This window comes from Aspergillus lucknowensis, assembly GCF_044049455.1.
Source record: "Aspergillus lucknowensis strain CBS 449.75 chromosome Unknown BJX67scaffold_3, whole genome shotgun sequence".
In the NCBI taxonomy this organism is placed as follows: domain Eukaryota; kingdom Fungi; phylum Ascomycota; class Eurotiomycetes; order Eurotiales; family Aspergillaceae; genus Aspergillus; species Aspergillus lucknowensis.
Window position 1 is genome coordinate 392,969 of NW_027263547.1, and position 13,375 is coordinate 406,343.

The following is a 13,375-nucleotide window of genomic DNA, read 5'->3' on the forward strand; positions in this document are numbered from 1 at the left end:
AACGAGCAGCACGCTGGAGAGGAAGACCCTTTCCGTTGCCTACCCCGCCACTGCTTGAGCTGCCCATATTATTACTCCCTTACCTGAATATTCTGTATTAAAGTTAAAAGCACGAAATATTATTCTTGATAATAATAATATTTATATTGAACATTGCTATACTTTTTTCTTGGATATGCGCTTGGATTGTTATATATATATATAATTATAAAGCAAAGTCTTAATGCGCATGTTAGTCTTATGAAGCATAAAATCAAGTATCAAGCAGGCTGCATACTTGTAAATAGCTAAGAAGTATAACTAAAACTTAATAGTCTTAACATACAAGTTTCCCCCTTGTGTTCCCCAAGGAATGACGCTTAGTCTGCTAGAGAGTTAGAATCGTGACGTATAAAGATCATCAATCTTTCGCCTTAGTTTTGGTAGCTTTCCTGGGATGACTACTTCAGTTGCTTTTCCTAGTGACATCATTCAATACAGCGTAGGACAAGTATTTCCCGTCTCTAACGATTGGTTAAGACAATATCTGTAGGAGACAAAAGGCACAAACGCTGTTTCGGACCGCTCTTATAGTGGAGGGAGTCGCAGAAGTCCCCGAATGTCTTCTTCATCTCGCTCAATGTAACCGCCTTGGTTGTGGCAATCTTTGAGGCCGCTTTATATTTACACTTGCGCGACTCGAGGGAGAAGAGGGTGAGATTGGATGTGCACAATGGACGGCTTAATCCATCCACTGCCGCTCAGGGCTCTGCTCAATTGGCAGCGATATCTATAGGTTCTCAACATTACGAGCATGTTGATCATGGTCCGATGCGTCTGAACGACCACTGATGCTACGAGGCCTATTCGTAGAGAATCGACTCATTTGCTGGCTGTCTTTTTGGCGATTTTCCATCCTAGTCAAGCAGTGCTTCACCCAGATTCTAAAATTTCGCATCGTCCATAGTCATGGGCGTAAAGTTGAGGTTTTTATTATCCAAGACCATATCCAGCAGACGATCGCTAAGGGAAAAGGGTTATTTGAAGGGATATGGCGGGTTTTGATTGGGAGGTGCATTGTAGGTGAGTCTGCTGGTCTGGATAGAAAGAAGGAAGAAAATGAAGAGTTGAAGGACACGGAGATATCCTAGGGCAGGTCACCAGTATCCGTACCTTACTCCCCCGTTTATGCCACTAGTATGCCCTGGTGCGACTCTTACAACACGGTGACCGCCAACATTGGAGATTCCAAGGCACCAGGTTATCTATGCAATCAGACTTCGTAACTTATACTCGAGTGAAATGTCAGCAGGGGGGCCAGGCTTTTCTCATCCAGGTAATTCTTCCTTTCCTAAGGATCTATAACCGGTCGCTATCCTTGTCTGTGCTGCCAACCGTGGGGGGCGAAGTGAGACTCTACCGATTCAGGAAGGCCATTCATGCAAATAGGAGAGCCTGTCTAGCTCGGGTAAAGATCAAGCTTCCCGCAATGTAGAAGAACTTACAGTTCAAGTTCACGGGGAGCCATGTTAATCTCTTGCTTTGTTGTTTGCTGTTCGACTCACCAACTGCGAGTGCGACTGCGGTAATCCTTCTAGCAGGAGAAAACATACATATTTCTTTAGGAGGAAGAATATAGAGGTAGTATCCAGGCTCAGTACAACTATTCATCTCGAGACAGTGCAATCAGGCTTCCTTCGTGATCCCCTCCCCCTCGACATACGCATCAACATTATACCTACCAAACTCGCGCGTCTTCACCCTCCTCGCAAACAGAATATCGAGCTCCTCAAACGTCTTCCCCCTCGTCTCCGGAAGCCGGAAAAAAGTCCACACAAAAAACACAAACGAGCACCCGCCCCAGAAGAACCCCGTCTTCCCGCGCCAGTTCCCCGCAGTCGGGTTCAGCATCTCCGGGTTGACGCTGTTGCACACAATCTGAGAGATGTAGTAGACAATCCGGGCAATACAGATGCTCTTGTTGCGCAGTCGCGTCGAGGACACCTCGGAGATGATCGCGTAACAGATCGGCCCGACGGTGAGATAGTACACGCCCAGCCACGCGAGCATCAGCCCTGCCTGGGCGTAGTTACCAGCTGTGGAGTCCACCCCCGCGCCCACGCTGGTGAAGCCCACCGCGCAGAGGATGGCTGATAACCCGCCCAGGCCCCAGAGGTACAGCGTGCGCCGCCCAAACAGCCGGAGGATGAACCACGAGATGATGGTCCCCACGGAGGCGATGCCGAGTCCTCCGACGGACATGCGGAACGAGATGGACTCGGGGAGCCCGGCCTGCACGAAGAAATAGGTTGGCGTACCGGCCATTGAGGAGCCGCAGAAGGGCTGCGCTGCGAACGCCATACAGGCGATCTCTGTGCGGCGGAGATCAACGCCCCGGAAACAGTCCAAGTACGAGGTTCCCTCGTCGATGGACCGCTCAATCTCGTTTGTGTGGATCATCATCGCGATGGTTTCCTTGGTGTGGGCGCGCTGCACTGCGGAGCCTAACCGTTCCGCAGCGATCTCGGCCTCTGCGTACTTTCCGGCGCGGACGAGATGCCACGGTGATTCTGGGGCAAACCACAGGATGGGGAAGAGGACGATCGGCCATGCCCACTGGATGGCAAAAGGGATTCGGTACGACCATTCGGTAGTTGTGCTGGCGAAGCCAGCTTGCACGCCGGCAGATATGAGCTGGCCGAGGGCCCAGCAGAGGTTGACGTAGACGGTCAGGTAGCCCCGGAGCGCCAGTGGGCACACTTCCGAAGCATAAGCGGGCGCCATAGTTGCGAAGACACCCCACGGGATGCCGCACAGAAGTTGGCCGACGAGGAGGGTGGGCAGGTTGGTAGAGAAAAAGGAGACAAAGATGAACGCACTGATGGCGACCAGAGAAGCAAGAAGAACTTTGCGGTAGCCGTATTTCTGCACGAAGAATCCATTCGCAAAGGCGCCAATTATGGTGCCAATACTGACGGCGTTGATGAGCCCGTTCTGCCAGGGGGCAGTTATCTGGTGGCTGTCTGTGCCCGGGTCGAATTCGCCGTACTGGTCCCGGAACGACGGCTGAGCGATGAACGACGAGATAAGGACGATGTCGTATCCTTCCATGATGATCGAGGTGGAGAGGAGGACGGACCAGAGAACAGCGTTTGGATAGCGACGCAGGGCCTCCCAGAAGCCTAGATTGTGTTCTTGCTCCGCTGCGAGCCGTGCAAGAGACAGGTCATTGGCGTCCGCCTCTGCAACTGCATACTCCTGTTCGGCCGCAGCCGGCTGGGGATATTCTGCATCCGCTTTGGAGGCCATCGCGATACCTACGCGATAAGAACTAGGGGGAGTGATAGGATACCAATGCCAGAGACAAATGGGCTACTGAGGGAGAGGACACGAGTCGTTAATATACAAACGGCAAGGTCTCCGGTGATGCGGGGATACCCCAGTTCTCCAGATGGGATGGCCCAGAGCTTGAGCGCCACCGGGCTTCCAGCCAGGAACCTGAATTTATTCCGGTGGGGGAGTTGAGACTAACATTATTTCGGACTATTCGGAACCTGTTCGTCTGGAATGGGAGGTCGATTTAATGATCTTGAGTGAGAAGCGGGTTGGAGCTTAGGGCTTGCAAGCATTGACTGTACGATTTTTCTATCTCCCAGCTCGGAAGGATCTGGGAGTCGTCAGAGTCAACCGGATTCCTACTGCTTGCGAGTAATCGGATCCCTTTCTTTAGGATCCGCTGTGAGGCCCCAGGGCTACAAATGTCTCCCACTCGGTGCATGCGAGCAGACATCCTGTGGCCGAACCGGACATATGCTTGAACTATTTCATCGTCACATGGTCGGTCCAGCTGGATGACCGGCAGTTCAGCCTGACCGTCACTGTCCTCGCTCTCGAGGATTTCCTGCTGATCCGTGGAGGGCGGTTCGGGGGCGGGCGCCGTATCACCTTGCAGCGGCGATTGTGCGTCGAGCACGATGTTTTCTGGAAGGCTTTTCCCTCGGATGACCTGAGTCGAGATACTGTACGCCCAGATTACAAGCGACGCGGCATAGATCCCAAAGGGCTCCAGGAAATTATTGCTGCTGTACCGCCGAACATGCCACAGCAAAGCGCCAGCGTGGATAACACTCAGTCTCGCCTTATACTGGTCCAAGGCCGCCCACCGCAGGACATGATTGTATCCTGTCATATACTTCGGGGGTCCTGAAATGGGGCCGGGAGGCGACGTTCCCGCAGACATGGCCAGCTGCTGAATATGCTGGATTGGGGCTAGAAGGATGAGACGCGCGATATGAAGGTGAAAGATGGCAGGGTGTTCCCATCCTCCTGCTCGCGATGCTCGCCCGTTGGCGTTCCAGTGGAGGATATCCAAGCAGTCACACGCGCTGTTCCGCCATTTTGATAACGACGAGAGTATGGGCGGCCACGTCTCGCCAGCTCGACGAGGGGAAGCGCGTGGGGAGATCTTTGCGTTGGGCGACCAGAAGGTCAGCTCCGTCTGGTGCTGCATAGTGGCTTCTCGCGTGCGTCGACAGATTGCAAAAATCAGAATGATAGTGCTCAAGTCACCGAGATTGGGCGGTAATTTCTTCTCCATGTACAGCATTTCCAGAGCGTCAAGCAATGTAACTGCCGGCCGTGCATGTTAGCCTCTTTATTTGCATTCTGGGGGGGGGGCTTTGGGGAATTAACCTTGGTTGTGACCACGCTCAGACTGCGGTACAAACCCTGGTGATGCGTGCCAGAAGTCCTCATGGCACGGTAGCGGAGCCTTGATATCCCCCAGCTGGAATAGCGGCGAGCAATTGAACTGGTATATGCAAACGGAGTCGAGCAACTACGGAGTCTCTGTGAGTAGGTAGGTGCAAATGGAAGGCAGGATGCAGGACGAACTGACCCAGATCATCCAACCGGTCCTAATCCGGGCTTCTCGAACTAACCAACGCTCGAACACGCTTTCCGGGCCGGCTAGCCCCTCTGCTTGGACTGAGCTGATCTCCGGCCCCGAGACGACGTCCAGGCTTTTGGCAGCTTCGACTAGCCAAGGCATCAGCCTGAGGGCACGCCGTACGGCGCCCTGTCTACCAGAGTGAAGCAGTGATAGATTGTACAAAAGAGCAGCTTGCAGTGTGACTAGGTCTAACGGGCTGCTTCCGGTATTTCCCGTGCCAGGAAGCCACAGTGCTCCCTCTTCTCCAGACTGGAATCGATCAACCCGAGCTCCCAATGCACAGCCAAGTACGTCCGCCAGAGCCGCCCCAAGCCGGTGATATCCTGCAGTGTTCGCAAATCGAGAGCCAATTACGGCAACCGCCCAGAGCAGAATCCAAGCCGAGGGCTGAGTAAAGAGCGTTGGGTGCTTGAGCAGGAAGGGATATGTTGCGTGCAACCCGTTGAAATAAAGCTGCACCAAAGTCTGCATATCGCTCAATGACGGCAAAGGGACTATATCTTGATTGATGCCCAAAGTCTCGCATTCGATAAGAAGACTTTGGACACAGCCTTCATAGCTTGTATCTGAAAGGAGAGGTTCTGAATGCCCATGCTCTCCCGGGTTTGCGGTGCCTTCTCCGGTCGTCGGCATGCCTGATTCCACTCCCCCGTGTGATCTCTTAGAGGGCCTCCATCCCGACCTGCCATGGAACGGAGCTCGACCAGCGCTTCCATCGACATAGTATGTGCCTTCCGTGGACAGAGACATTGGTGATTCAACCACACTCTGGCCAGATTCCGAGGGCAGAGAGCCCATTGGTGTTGGGTGGCTTCGCGGGGCCTCCTGCAAACGGTTTGATATTGTGCCCGGGTCGAGCCCGTTGCAGATCGGCGCATACTGTGCTCTATCGAACCCCCAAAGCGCCCTTTCGGTATCCACTGCAGCCGAATTGAGCTCGGTCAGGAGCGACGCATCCAGTTGTCCTTCTTGGAACAGTAACTCGGGGCCCTGCGGGGACAGCCAGTTGACCGAGGGCATACTTTGGATCAGGTCGCTAAAATCGTTTTCGAGGATTTGACCATCAAGGGCCAGGCCACTGCCTGCCATCATTCCGTCGCTGTCCATTCCCAGTGCCGAGTTGCTCCCCCTGGGAAACCACCCAACACCGTTTATTGAATCCGCAGTCGCCGGGAGCACATTGAACGGCTCGAGGCCCGGTTGCTCCAGCTCGTGTCTCCGCATGTCCACCTGGGGCGTGTCTGGGTTAGGATTCGTCGTTGTAATCGCTGTCGTCGTCGTCGTCGTCGCCGGCGGACGGACGGGGCTGTGGTCGGAATCCCCTCGGTTCGTCGCCCGTGGGCGCGATCCATTACCGCGGGGCGCTGGAGGCTGCTGCTGCTCTTTTCGCCTTCGTGTCTGTGGATAGATGCATTGAATGCCTCGCTGGATGCACCGTTCGCAGGGGTTCCCCCGCGAGCAACGGACACGACACAAGGCGCACTCCTTGCAAGCACGCCCGGTCCTCCCATCTAAAGACTCGAAGGGCTTGATGGCATGGGATTGGCGGTGTCTCTGTAGGACATCGTGCCGTGCAAACCGTTTCCCGCATTTTCGGCACTGAAAGGGCCGTTCGGTGGTGTGGCTGCGGGTGTGCCGGCTGAGATGTTCCTGGCGCGAGAAGGTGGCCTGGCAGAGGTCGCATTGAATTGCGCCCCGCGACTGGGACTGCGCGCTGCCCCGAGACGTCATCCGGCGGGTTTCTTCTGTCTTACAGTCACACAATCCGCCTCGTGTGGTAAGCGTTGGCGGGTGTTGGTAGATAGGGGGGTGAGGGGGGAAGTTGGCCGTTGCGGGGAGAGAAGGAGAGGTGGATCTGGGGTAAGGATGACTAGTTGGAAGGGGAGATCTCGTACTGGGAGCTGCTCTGGATCCACTTCGAAGGATTGTCCTCCACAGATTTAGCCGATTTGTCTTGGAGCTTCCCCGGGCTCCGGTGGCGGTTCGGTTGCTCCGGTGGGGGCCGGACTACTGTTGGAGAGGCACGAATGCAGCAGCTGCTGCCCCCAGAATGATTGTTAAAGAATGGAATTAGCCTGTTTCACTGATTGGGGAGGATTTCAGTGACGGTCAACGGCAGGAATCGAAACACGCTGTGGCCTTTCATCCCAGCTCGTCAGCCCCATACACACTCCCTGCAAAGATATACCGTTATCAACACCATGCTCAGCCAAGTGGAAGACAAGCTCGTCTATACTTTCGACGCCGAGACACTATGGATCGAGCCCTGGGGTCCCAATGCCCTGCGCATTCGCTCAACCCGTGCGCGAGAGATGCCAGCCCAGAACTGGGCTCTGCTGACCCCATCCTCCAGCGCATGGACCGTGGAGATAGACCGCCAGGGAAGCGGCCATGTGCGTAACGGGAAGATCCAAGCGACCATTTCCCGCGCCGGAAAGATCGAGGTGCGTAACGCAAAAGGCGAGCTCCTCTTGGAGGAATACACGCGCAATCGGAAGGATGTCCTCGATCCGAAGTGCAGTGCGGTGGAGATCGAAGCCCGGGAGTTCAAGGCCATCCCCAATAGCGAAAGCTACCAGCTAACCGCTCGGTTTGAGAGCGTCAGCCCGGACGAGATGCTCTTTGGCATGGGCCAGTATCAGCAGCCGTTTCTGGATCTCAAGGGCCATGAACTGGAGCTGGCGCACCGCAATTCCCAGGCCAGCGTGCCCTTTGTCGTCTCATCCTTGGGATATGGGTTGCTTTGGAATAACCCGTCTATTGGACGGGCCTTCCTGGGCCGGAATATCATGTCCTTTGAAGCTCGCTCGACCACCGCCCTGGACTACTGGATTGTCGCCGGGGACACGCCAGCCGAGATTGTCGAGGCGTACTCATCTGCTGTGGGCCGAGTGCCCATGATGCCGGAGTATGGTCTCGGGTTCTGGCAGTGTAAACTCCGCTATCAAACCCAGGACGAACTGCTCCGAGTCGCACGCGAGTATAAGCGCCGCCAATTACCGATCGACCTGATCGTCATTGATTTCTTCCACTGGCCCCTCCAGGGCGACTGGCGGTTCGATCCCACCTACTGGCCCGACCCAGCGGCGATGGTCCAGGAGCTCAAGAGCATGAACATTGAATTGATGGTCAGTGTCTGGCCGACAGTCGACAAGCGGAGCGAGAACTATGCTGAGATGGAGGAAAAAGGGCTGCTGATTCGCACCGACCGGGGCGTCCGGACGGCCATGGACTTCCAGGGCGACAGTATCCATTTCGATCCGACCAACCCTCGAGGTCGAGAGTACGTCTGGGCCAAATGCAAGTCCAACTACTATGACCATGGCATTCGTGTCTTTTGGCTCGATGAAGCCGAGCCCGAGTACAACGTGTACGACTTTGATAACTATCGATACTACCTTGGCCCGAATACTGCTGTTGGAAATATCTACCCCGTCGAGTATGCCCGGACATTCTATGAGGGAATGGCCGCGCAAGGACAGGAGAATATCGTGAACCTTCTTCGCTGCGCCTGGGCGGGAAGTCAACGGTACGGAGCCCTAGTCTGGAGCGGTGATATAGCCTCCTCCTGGGACAGCCTTCGCAACCAAGTAGCCGCGGGGCTTCACATGGGCATGTGTGGGATCCCCTGGTGGACGACAGATATTGGTGGCTTCCACGGCGGGGACCCCTCAGACCCCAAATTCCGAGAGCTCTTTGTGCGTTGGTTCCAATGGGGCGCCTTCTGTCCGGTGATGCGCCTTCACGGAGACCGCGAGCCCCGACAGCCCGTGCAAGGCACAACTGGCGGCGCCTCATGTGCCAGCGGAGCCGATAACGAGGTCTGGTCATACGGTCCGGAGGTTTACGAGATCTGCAAGCGCTACATGCTCCTTCGGGAGAGACTGCGAGACTATACCCGCTCGCTGATGAGAGAGGCTCATCAAAAGGGCACTCCCGTCATGCGTACCCTGTTCTATCAGTTCCCAGGCGATGAGAATTGCTGGAAGATAGGCACTCAGTATATGTACGGGGCCCGCTATTTGTGCTGCCCGGTACTCCACGAGGGCCAGACAACGCTCAGAGTGTACTTGCCGGCGCTGAGCAGCGGGAGATGGTTTGCTTTTCGTGATACTCTGGAAGAACAGACTGGGTACGATGGCGGCCAGTGGATCGAAATTCAAGCGCCTCTTGACTGGATGCCGGTGTTTGTACATCAGTAGCCCAAGCTGTCATTTCCAGAGCCGTAGACGGATGTGGGCTTACTACTGAGTTGACGTGGTAGACAAACTAGACTCGATAAGTAGGTAGACAATACATAATCACACTGCCATGACCTGACCCTCCCCTAGCCCGTGTATACGGATTTCCCGCCCACGAGGACCATGTGTGGCGGACTGTTCCGCCACCGGAGAAGCCAAGGGTTCCACCGAAGATCTTTTTTTTTTTTTTTTTGGCAGAATACGAGGAGGCAAACCTTGGAATTCGCAACGTCTTCTTGGACAAGCATCGCCACCGGAAACAGGTCGCGGAGTTCCGGTTCCTTGCACCAGCATAGCTCCAGGTTTTGTCTGCGATCGACAAACTACTCAGCGCCTGTGCAGGATTGAGTGCTGCAGGAGAATGAGTTCATCTTTTCTATGCTCTCAGAGAGCATATATATAAAGAGCCCCCGTTGCTGCGCTTTTGGTTGAACCAATCTAACCAGCGAGTCCTAACCTGAACCTTGGCTTCTCTTCGCAACCATGCACCTACTATCGACGTTGTCATTATCTTCTCTTATTGCTCGAGGCTTTGCGCTCTCGATTGCTCCTGGTTATCTCGAAAGCAGGGCATTATCTGGCACTGCCCATGTGTATCTTGGCGAGCGCCAGGGCCCCTCACAGCACTATGCGTCGGGTTTCATCTACGGCATCCCAGACACTCCCAACCAGATCCCGGACCAGTTCTATGATGAAATCGACTTTCAGTACACCAGGGCCGGGGGCGCGCAAACACCCGAGGCTCAGGGCTGGATTGGAGGGCCTGAGGAGTTCAAGGTATGGCCAGCATGATCGTGCGAGTTGGTGTTGAATCATTTTCATTGCAGTCCTGACGGATGTTTGTTTTTTTCTTTGCCTTCCCATGCTACAGTTTCGCTGGGAGTCGGCTCTAAGTAACTACCGGACGGCCCGTCAGCATGGAGGCCAGTTCATTCTCTTGGTCCACGACCTCTGGGGCGCGGACTCGCTTCAACCTGCAGATGCACCTTTTCCGGGGGATAACGGCGACTGGGCTTTCTACGATGAGTTTTTCTCCGCTCTGGTGCAGAATATGAAGCAGGCAGATATGATTGAGGGCGTCGTGATCGATATTTGGAACGAACCGGATGGCGCAAACTTTTGGAACCGACCGCAGGACCAGTATCTGCAGATGTGGGGGCGAGCGTCGGAGAAGTTCAGGTGAGAAGGACTTCAGTCAGGAATATCGGGAACTATGTAGACGGATAGGCTGATCAATACCTACAGATCCGAATTCCCTGACATCCCTTTGAGCGGCCCATCTGCTTCTTACGCTCCATATCCGACTGATACCTGGTGGGATGCCTGGGCATCTTATGTCGTTTCCAACCAGAGCCTCCCGGACCAGCACCATTGGCACAGCCTTAGAAAGACGGAGACGTCAGACCAAATGCTACGCAACTACGACAACCTCCTGGCCAAGTACGGCGCTACCCGCGGCGAGGGTCTCGTCAATATCAACGAGTACGGCAGCCCGGAGGAGCAGACTGCCGCCGGGAGCGCCTGGTGGATCGCGCAGCTCGAGCGCGCGAATATCTTTGGATGTCGCGCGAATTGGGCCTCAGCCTACGCACTTCACGACTTCATGGGTCAGCTTCTCGGGAAGCCCGGCGCCGGCACGGACAGCTACAATGCCACGGGGACGGGATATTGGGCCAACGCCGAGTATCAGGTGTACAAGTACTATGCATCGACCATGACCGGTGACCGTGTGCGCACGGAGACCACCGAAGATACCAATGGCGATGTCTATGTAACTGTCGATGATGATGGCATGATCCGCATCCTGGCAGGCGCAAGAGCTGTTACGGGAAGCTGGAATGTCCATTTGGAGGGTCTCTCGGAGCTTGGCCTGCCCAGCTCTGGCGCGCTTGAGGTCCACGCGTACAAGTTTCCGGGCACGAGCGATCCCTACGCTCGTCTTGACGCACCCACTGATCTCGGCGTCTTGGAGTACAATTACACCGACGACAGTCTCTCCTTTCCTATAGCTCAAACCGATGTATACACTGCCTGGGCGTTTGAGATCGAATTCTAGGCATGGAGGCTGCCTTGCAGGTATTTGGTCGGATAGGTTACTGTCATGTTTGCCCTAGTTACATATAACTAAAATGCAGACGGAGTTCCTTCTCGATTTGTGACGGGCTCCTGTCATGATAACAGGAAGGCAAGCCAAAAGAGATTTCGGGGAGATTCTGATTTTGCAACCATCTTTCGGGTCTGGACTCATCAGATTCTTCAATGATTTCTTCGTAATGGCCAAAGGCCTAATAGTTTGCCATAGCCATGACTATGGACCCTTTGGGGATTAGCTAGAAAGATATTAAGACCCATCAGCAAGATAAAACGCTCTTCCCCCCATCTTCAGTCAGCCTATCTCTGACCTTGATCGTCATATACCCGCCACCCAGTCTATTCACAGACGGGGATTGAAGGGTCTCCGTTGCCGTGTACAAAACAGCACTAGGAGAGAAAAGCAATGCCTCACCCACGCGAAGATGCACGATCTGATGAAATAACGACAGCTTTCGGGGGACATACGGCTGCTCCGAAGTCTCATCGTTGTTCGGTAGAGCGCCTTCACCGTGCTGTGACCCAAATGTAGCGGCGGCCACATGGCCTCGTAGCACACGAAACCATGCAGGCGATGTAAACCTGTGGACAATCGTAACTGAACACAGGCTTAGGAGGTCGCTTGAAATCGTTGGCTCCTGGGTAGAAATTAAAACACGGGCGCCAAGATGACGTTGAAGCCTGACGGTAGAAAGAAGCGTATCTGTGAAGCTTCGAGCTTCAACTGAATCTTTCATGTACTACAAATGTCAAGGCTATTAGCGGAAGTGAGAGGGCAAACAATATATAGATGCCACAAACCTTATGAGCCTCGTCTAGAGCTACTACCCTGCCCACTTCGGTGTCTTGCTCCATGAAGACTTCAAAACAAAAGTTGAAGAGAGCACACGCTGTATCGGGAGGGATGCAAGGACAGGAAAGATCCACAATCGTCAACTGGGAAGGCTACCTTGGTGATTAGTAGTGCGTAGTGGCTCTAATATTTAAATTGCATATCTCACCTTTGGAGCCCAGCTAGGACCTGTGTGACGAACCGGCTGTCTCTCATTTGTGTGATTGGCGGTAGTCACTTGGTGGCTTGACATGAAGCTCTCAAGCAGAGTCAGTCGTTGCTGTAGAGGCTCTAGCTGGCCTGCGGCCAGATTAGAACCAAGTATTCTCTGCTTGAAGCCCCAATAGTCGAATTTCGATCCTGAACTTTGCTGCAGAATGCGCATTTCCCGTAAGATTCGTTGGACTGTATGGATATACAGAGGGGCGGTGCCATTTCCCTGACCTGCTGCCATAAGATCTAGCATACGCTTTGTGTTAAGGTCTTCTTGATCGATTTGCAACGGCTCGACGCGGATATTGAACCTTTGATAAGTTTTCTGCAGAGATATTAGAAGAGAAAATCTTCCGGATGCTGTGGTATCTCACACCTGTATCGTTCGAAGATTCGTCGGCGCACAGAGTACCCTAACATCTATCCTACCACCTGTCGCAAGGAAGGCAGCCTCGCAAGGTGAACCACCATTGTCACCGACGAATGTATCGTAGTGAAATACCACCGCCGTCAAGGGTCTATACAATTCTCCCGCTCTCGAAGGAATCAAGCACCCCTCCAGTATACAGGAAAGAGTATGGCTCTTTCCGGAGCCCTGGGACCCGCAAATAAATATACTCGACGGTGAAGTAACATTGAAGAAGAGTCGGGGATCCTTGTCGATAGTCTGCTCTTTCGAGTCCTGCTGAGCAGAAGTGTTGACTTCTTTGACGCCTGCCAACAAGCCGTACTGGGATGGTTTATGCCGAGATTGGGTGAGAATCGACCCTGTAAATACAGGAGCCAGAGAGACAGCTTCTGTTTCATCCTTTACGCTGTCCAGTTTCAAAAGACTTAGCTGGTATGCTAAGTTTGAATCTACGTGTCCGGTCAGCATGAAGTTGTGACAAGGTTCGGCAAAAGGATGTAGTAAGGGCTGAATCACCTTGGGACATTCTGCACAGTGACTTGGGCATTTTCGACGTTGCATGAAGAGGGAATCGCTTTGCTCTTCTCTTCAGACGAATTTATAGACCACCTTGACCCATCCTCCGGTGGCCTTCTGTGGTGCTTCCTCGGTGGCCTTCT

At 54.0% G+C, this 13,375-nt stretch overlaps 5 protein-coding genes across 5 annotated transcripts; 2 read left to right on the top strand and 3 right to left on the bottom strand.

The window, feature by feature from the left end:
• Window positions 1–1,665: 1,665 nt before the first annotated feature.
• On the bottom strand, window positions 1,666–3,301 carry BJX67DRAFT_389059 (general substrate transporter; the record flags this gene model as incomplete). The annotated part of the gene is made up of 1 exon (XM_071034446.1): window positions 1,666–3,301. Exon 1 carries the CDS (start codon window positions 3,286–3,288, stop codon window positions 1,666–1,668), a length of 1,623 nt encoding a protein of 540 aa, XP_070890411.1. The 5' UTR covers window positions 3,289–3,301.
• A 258-nt stretch (window positions 3,302–3,559) lies between these two features.
• On the bottom strand, window positions 3,560–6,661 carry BJX67DRAFT_377205 (uncharacterized protein; the record flags this gene model as incomplete). Its single annotated transcript, XM_071032048.1, has 4 exons — window positions 3,560–4,608; window positions 4,672–4,816; window positions 4,877–5,016; window positions 5,065–6,661. The coding sequence occupies 4 exons, from the start codon at window positions 6,659–6,661 to the stop codon at window positions 3,560–3,562; spliced, it is 2,931 nt and encodes a 976-aa protein (XP_070890412.1).
• A 470-nt stretch (window positions 6,662–7,131) lies between these two features.
• On the top strand, window positions 7,132–9,132 carry BJX67DRAFT_389061 (glycoside hydrolase family 31 protein; the record flags this gene model as incomplete). Its single annotated transcript, XM_071034447.1, has 1 exon — window positions 7,132–9,132. The coding sequence occupies one exon, from the start codon at window positions 7,132–7,134 to the stop codon at window positions 9,130–9,132; it is 2,001 nt and encodes a 666-aa protein (XP_070890413.1).
• Window positions 9,133–9,425: 293 nt separating this feature from the next.
• BJX67DRAFT_342237 (glycoside hydrolase superfamily) lies at window positions 9,426–11,367 on the top strand. Its single transcript, XM_071028001.1, has 2 exons — window positions 9,426–10,350; window positions 10,417–11,367. The coding sequence occupies exons 1-2, from the start codon at window positions 10,034–10,036 to the stop codon at window positions 11,225–11,227; spliced, it is 1,128 nt and encodes a 375-aa protein (XP_070890414.1). The 5' UTR covers window positions 9,426–10,033; the 3' UTR covers window positions 11,228–11,367.
• A 29-nt stretch (window positions 11,368–11,396) lies between these two features.
• BJX67DRAFT_389062 (uncharacterized protein) lies at window positions 11,397–13,184 on the bottom strand (the record flags this gene model as incomplete). The annotated part of the gene is made up of 4 exons (XM_071034448.1): window positions 11,397–12,002; window positions 12,064–12,207; window positions 12,264–12,632; window positions 12,684–13,184. 4 exons carry the CDS (start codon window positions 13,182–13,184, stop codon window positions 11,523–11,525), a joined length of 1,494 nt encoding a protein of 497 aa, XP_070890415.1. The 3' UTR covers window positions 11,397–11,522.
• Window positions 13,185–13,375: the final 191 nt, after the last annotated feature.

Excerpts from the sequence above, each read along its gene's own strand:
- BJX67DRAFT_342237 (XM_071028001.1), top strand. The coding sequence starts at position 10,034 with ATGCTACAGTTTCGCTGGGAGTCGGCTCTAAGTAACTACCGGACGGCC. Across the intron at positions 10,351-10,416 it reads CGAGCGTCGGAGAAGTTCAG|ATCCGAATTCCCTGACATCC; the intron begins GTGAGAAGGACT and ends CAATACCTACAG.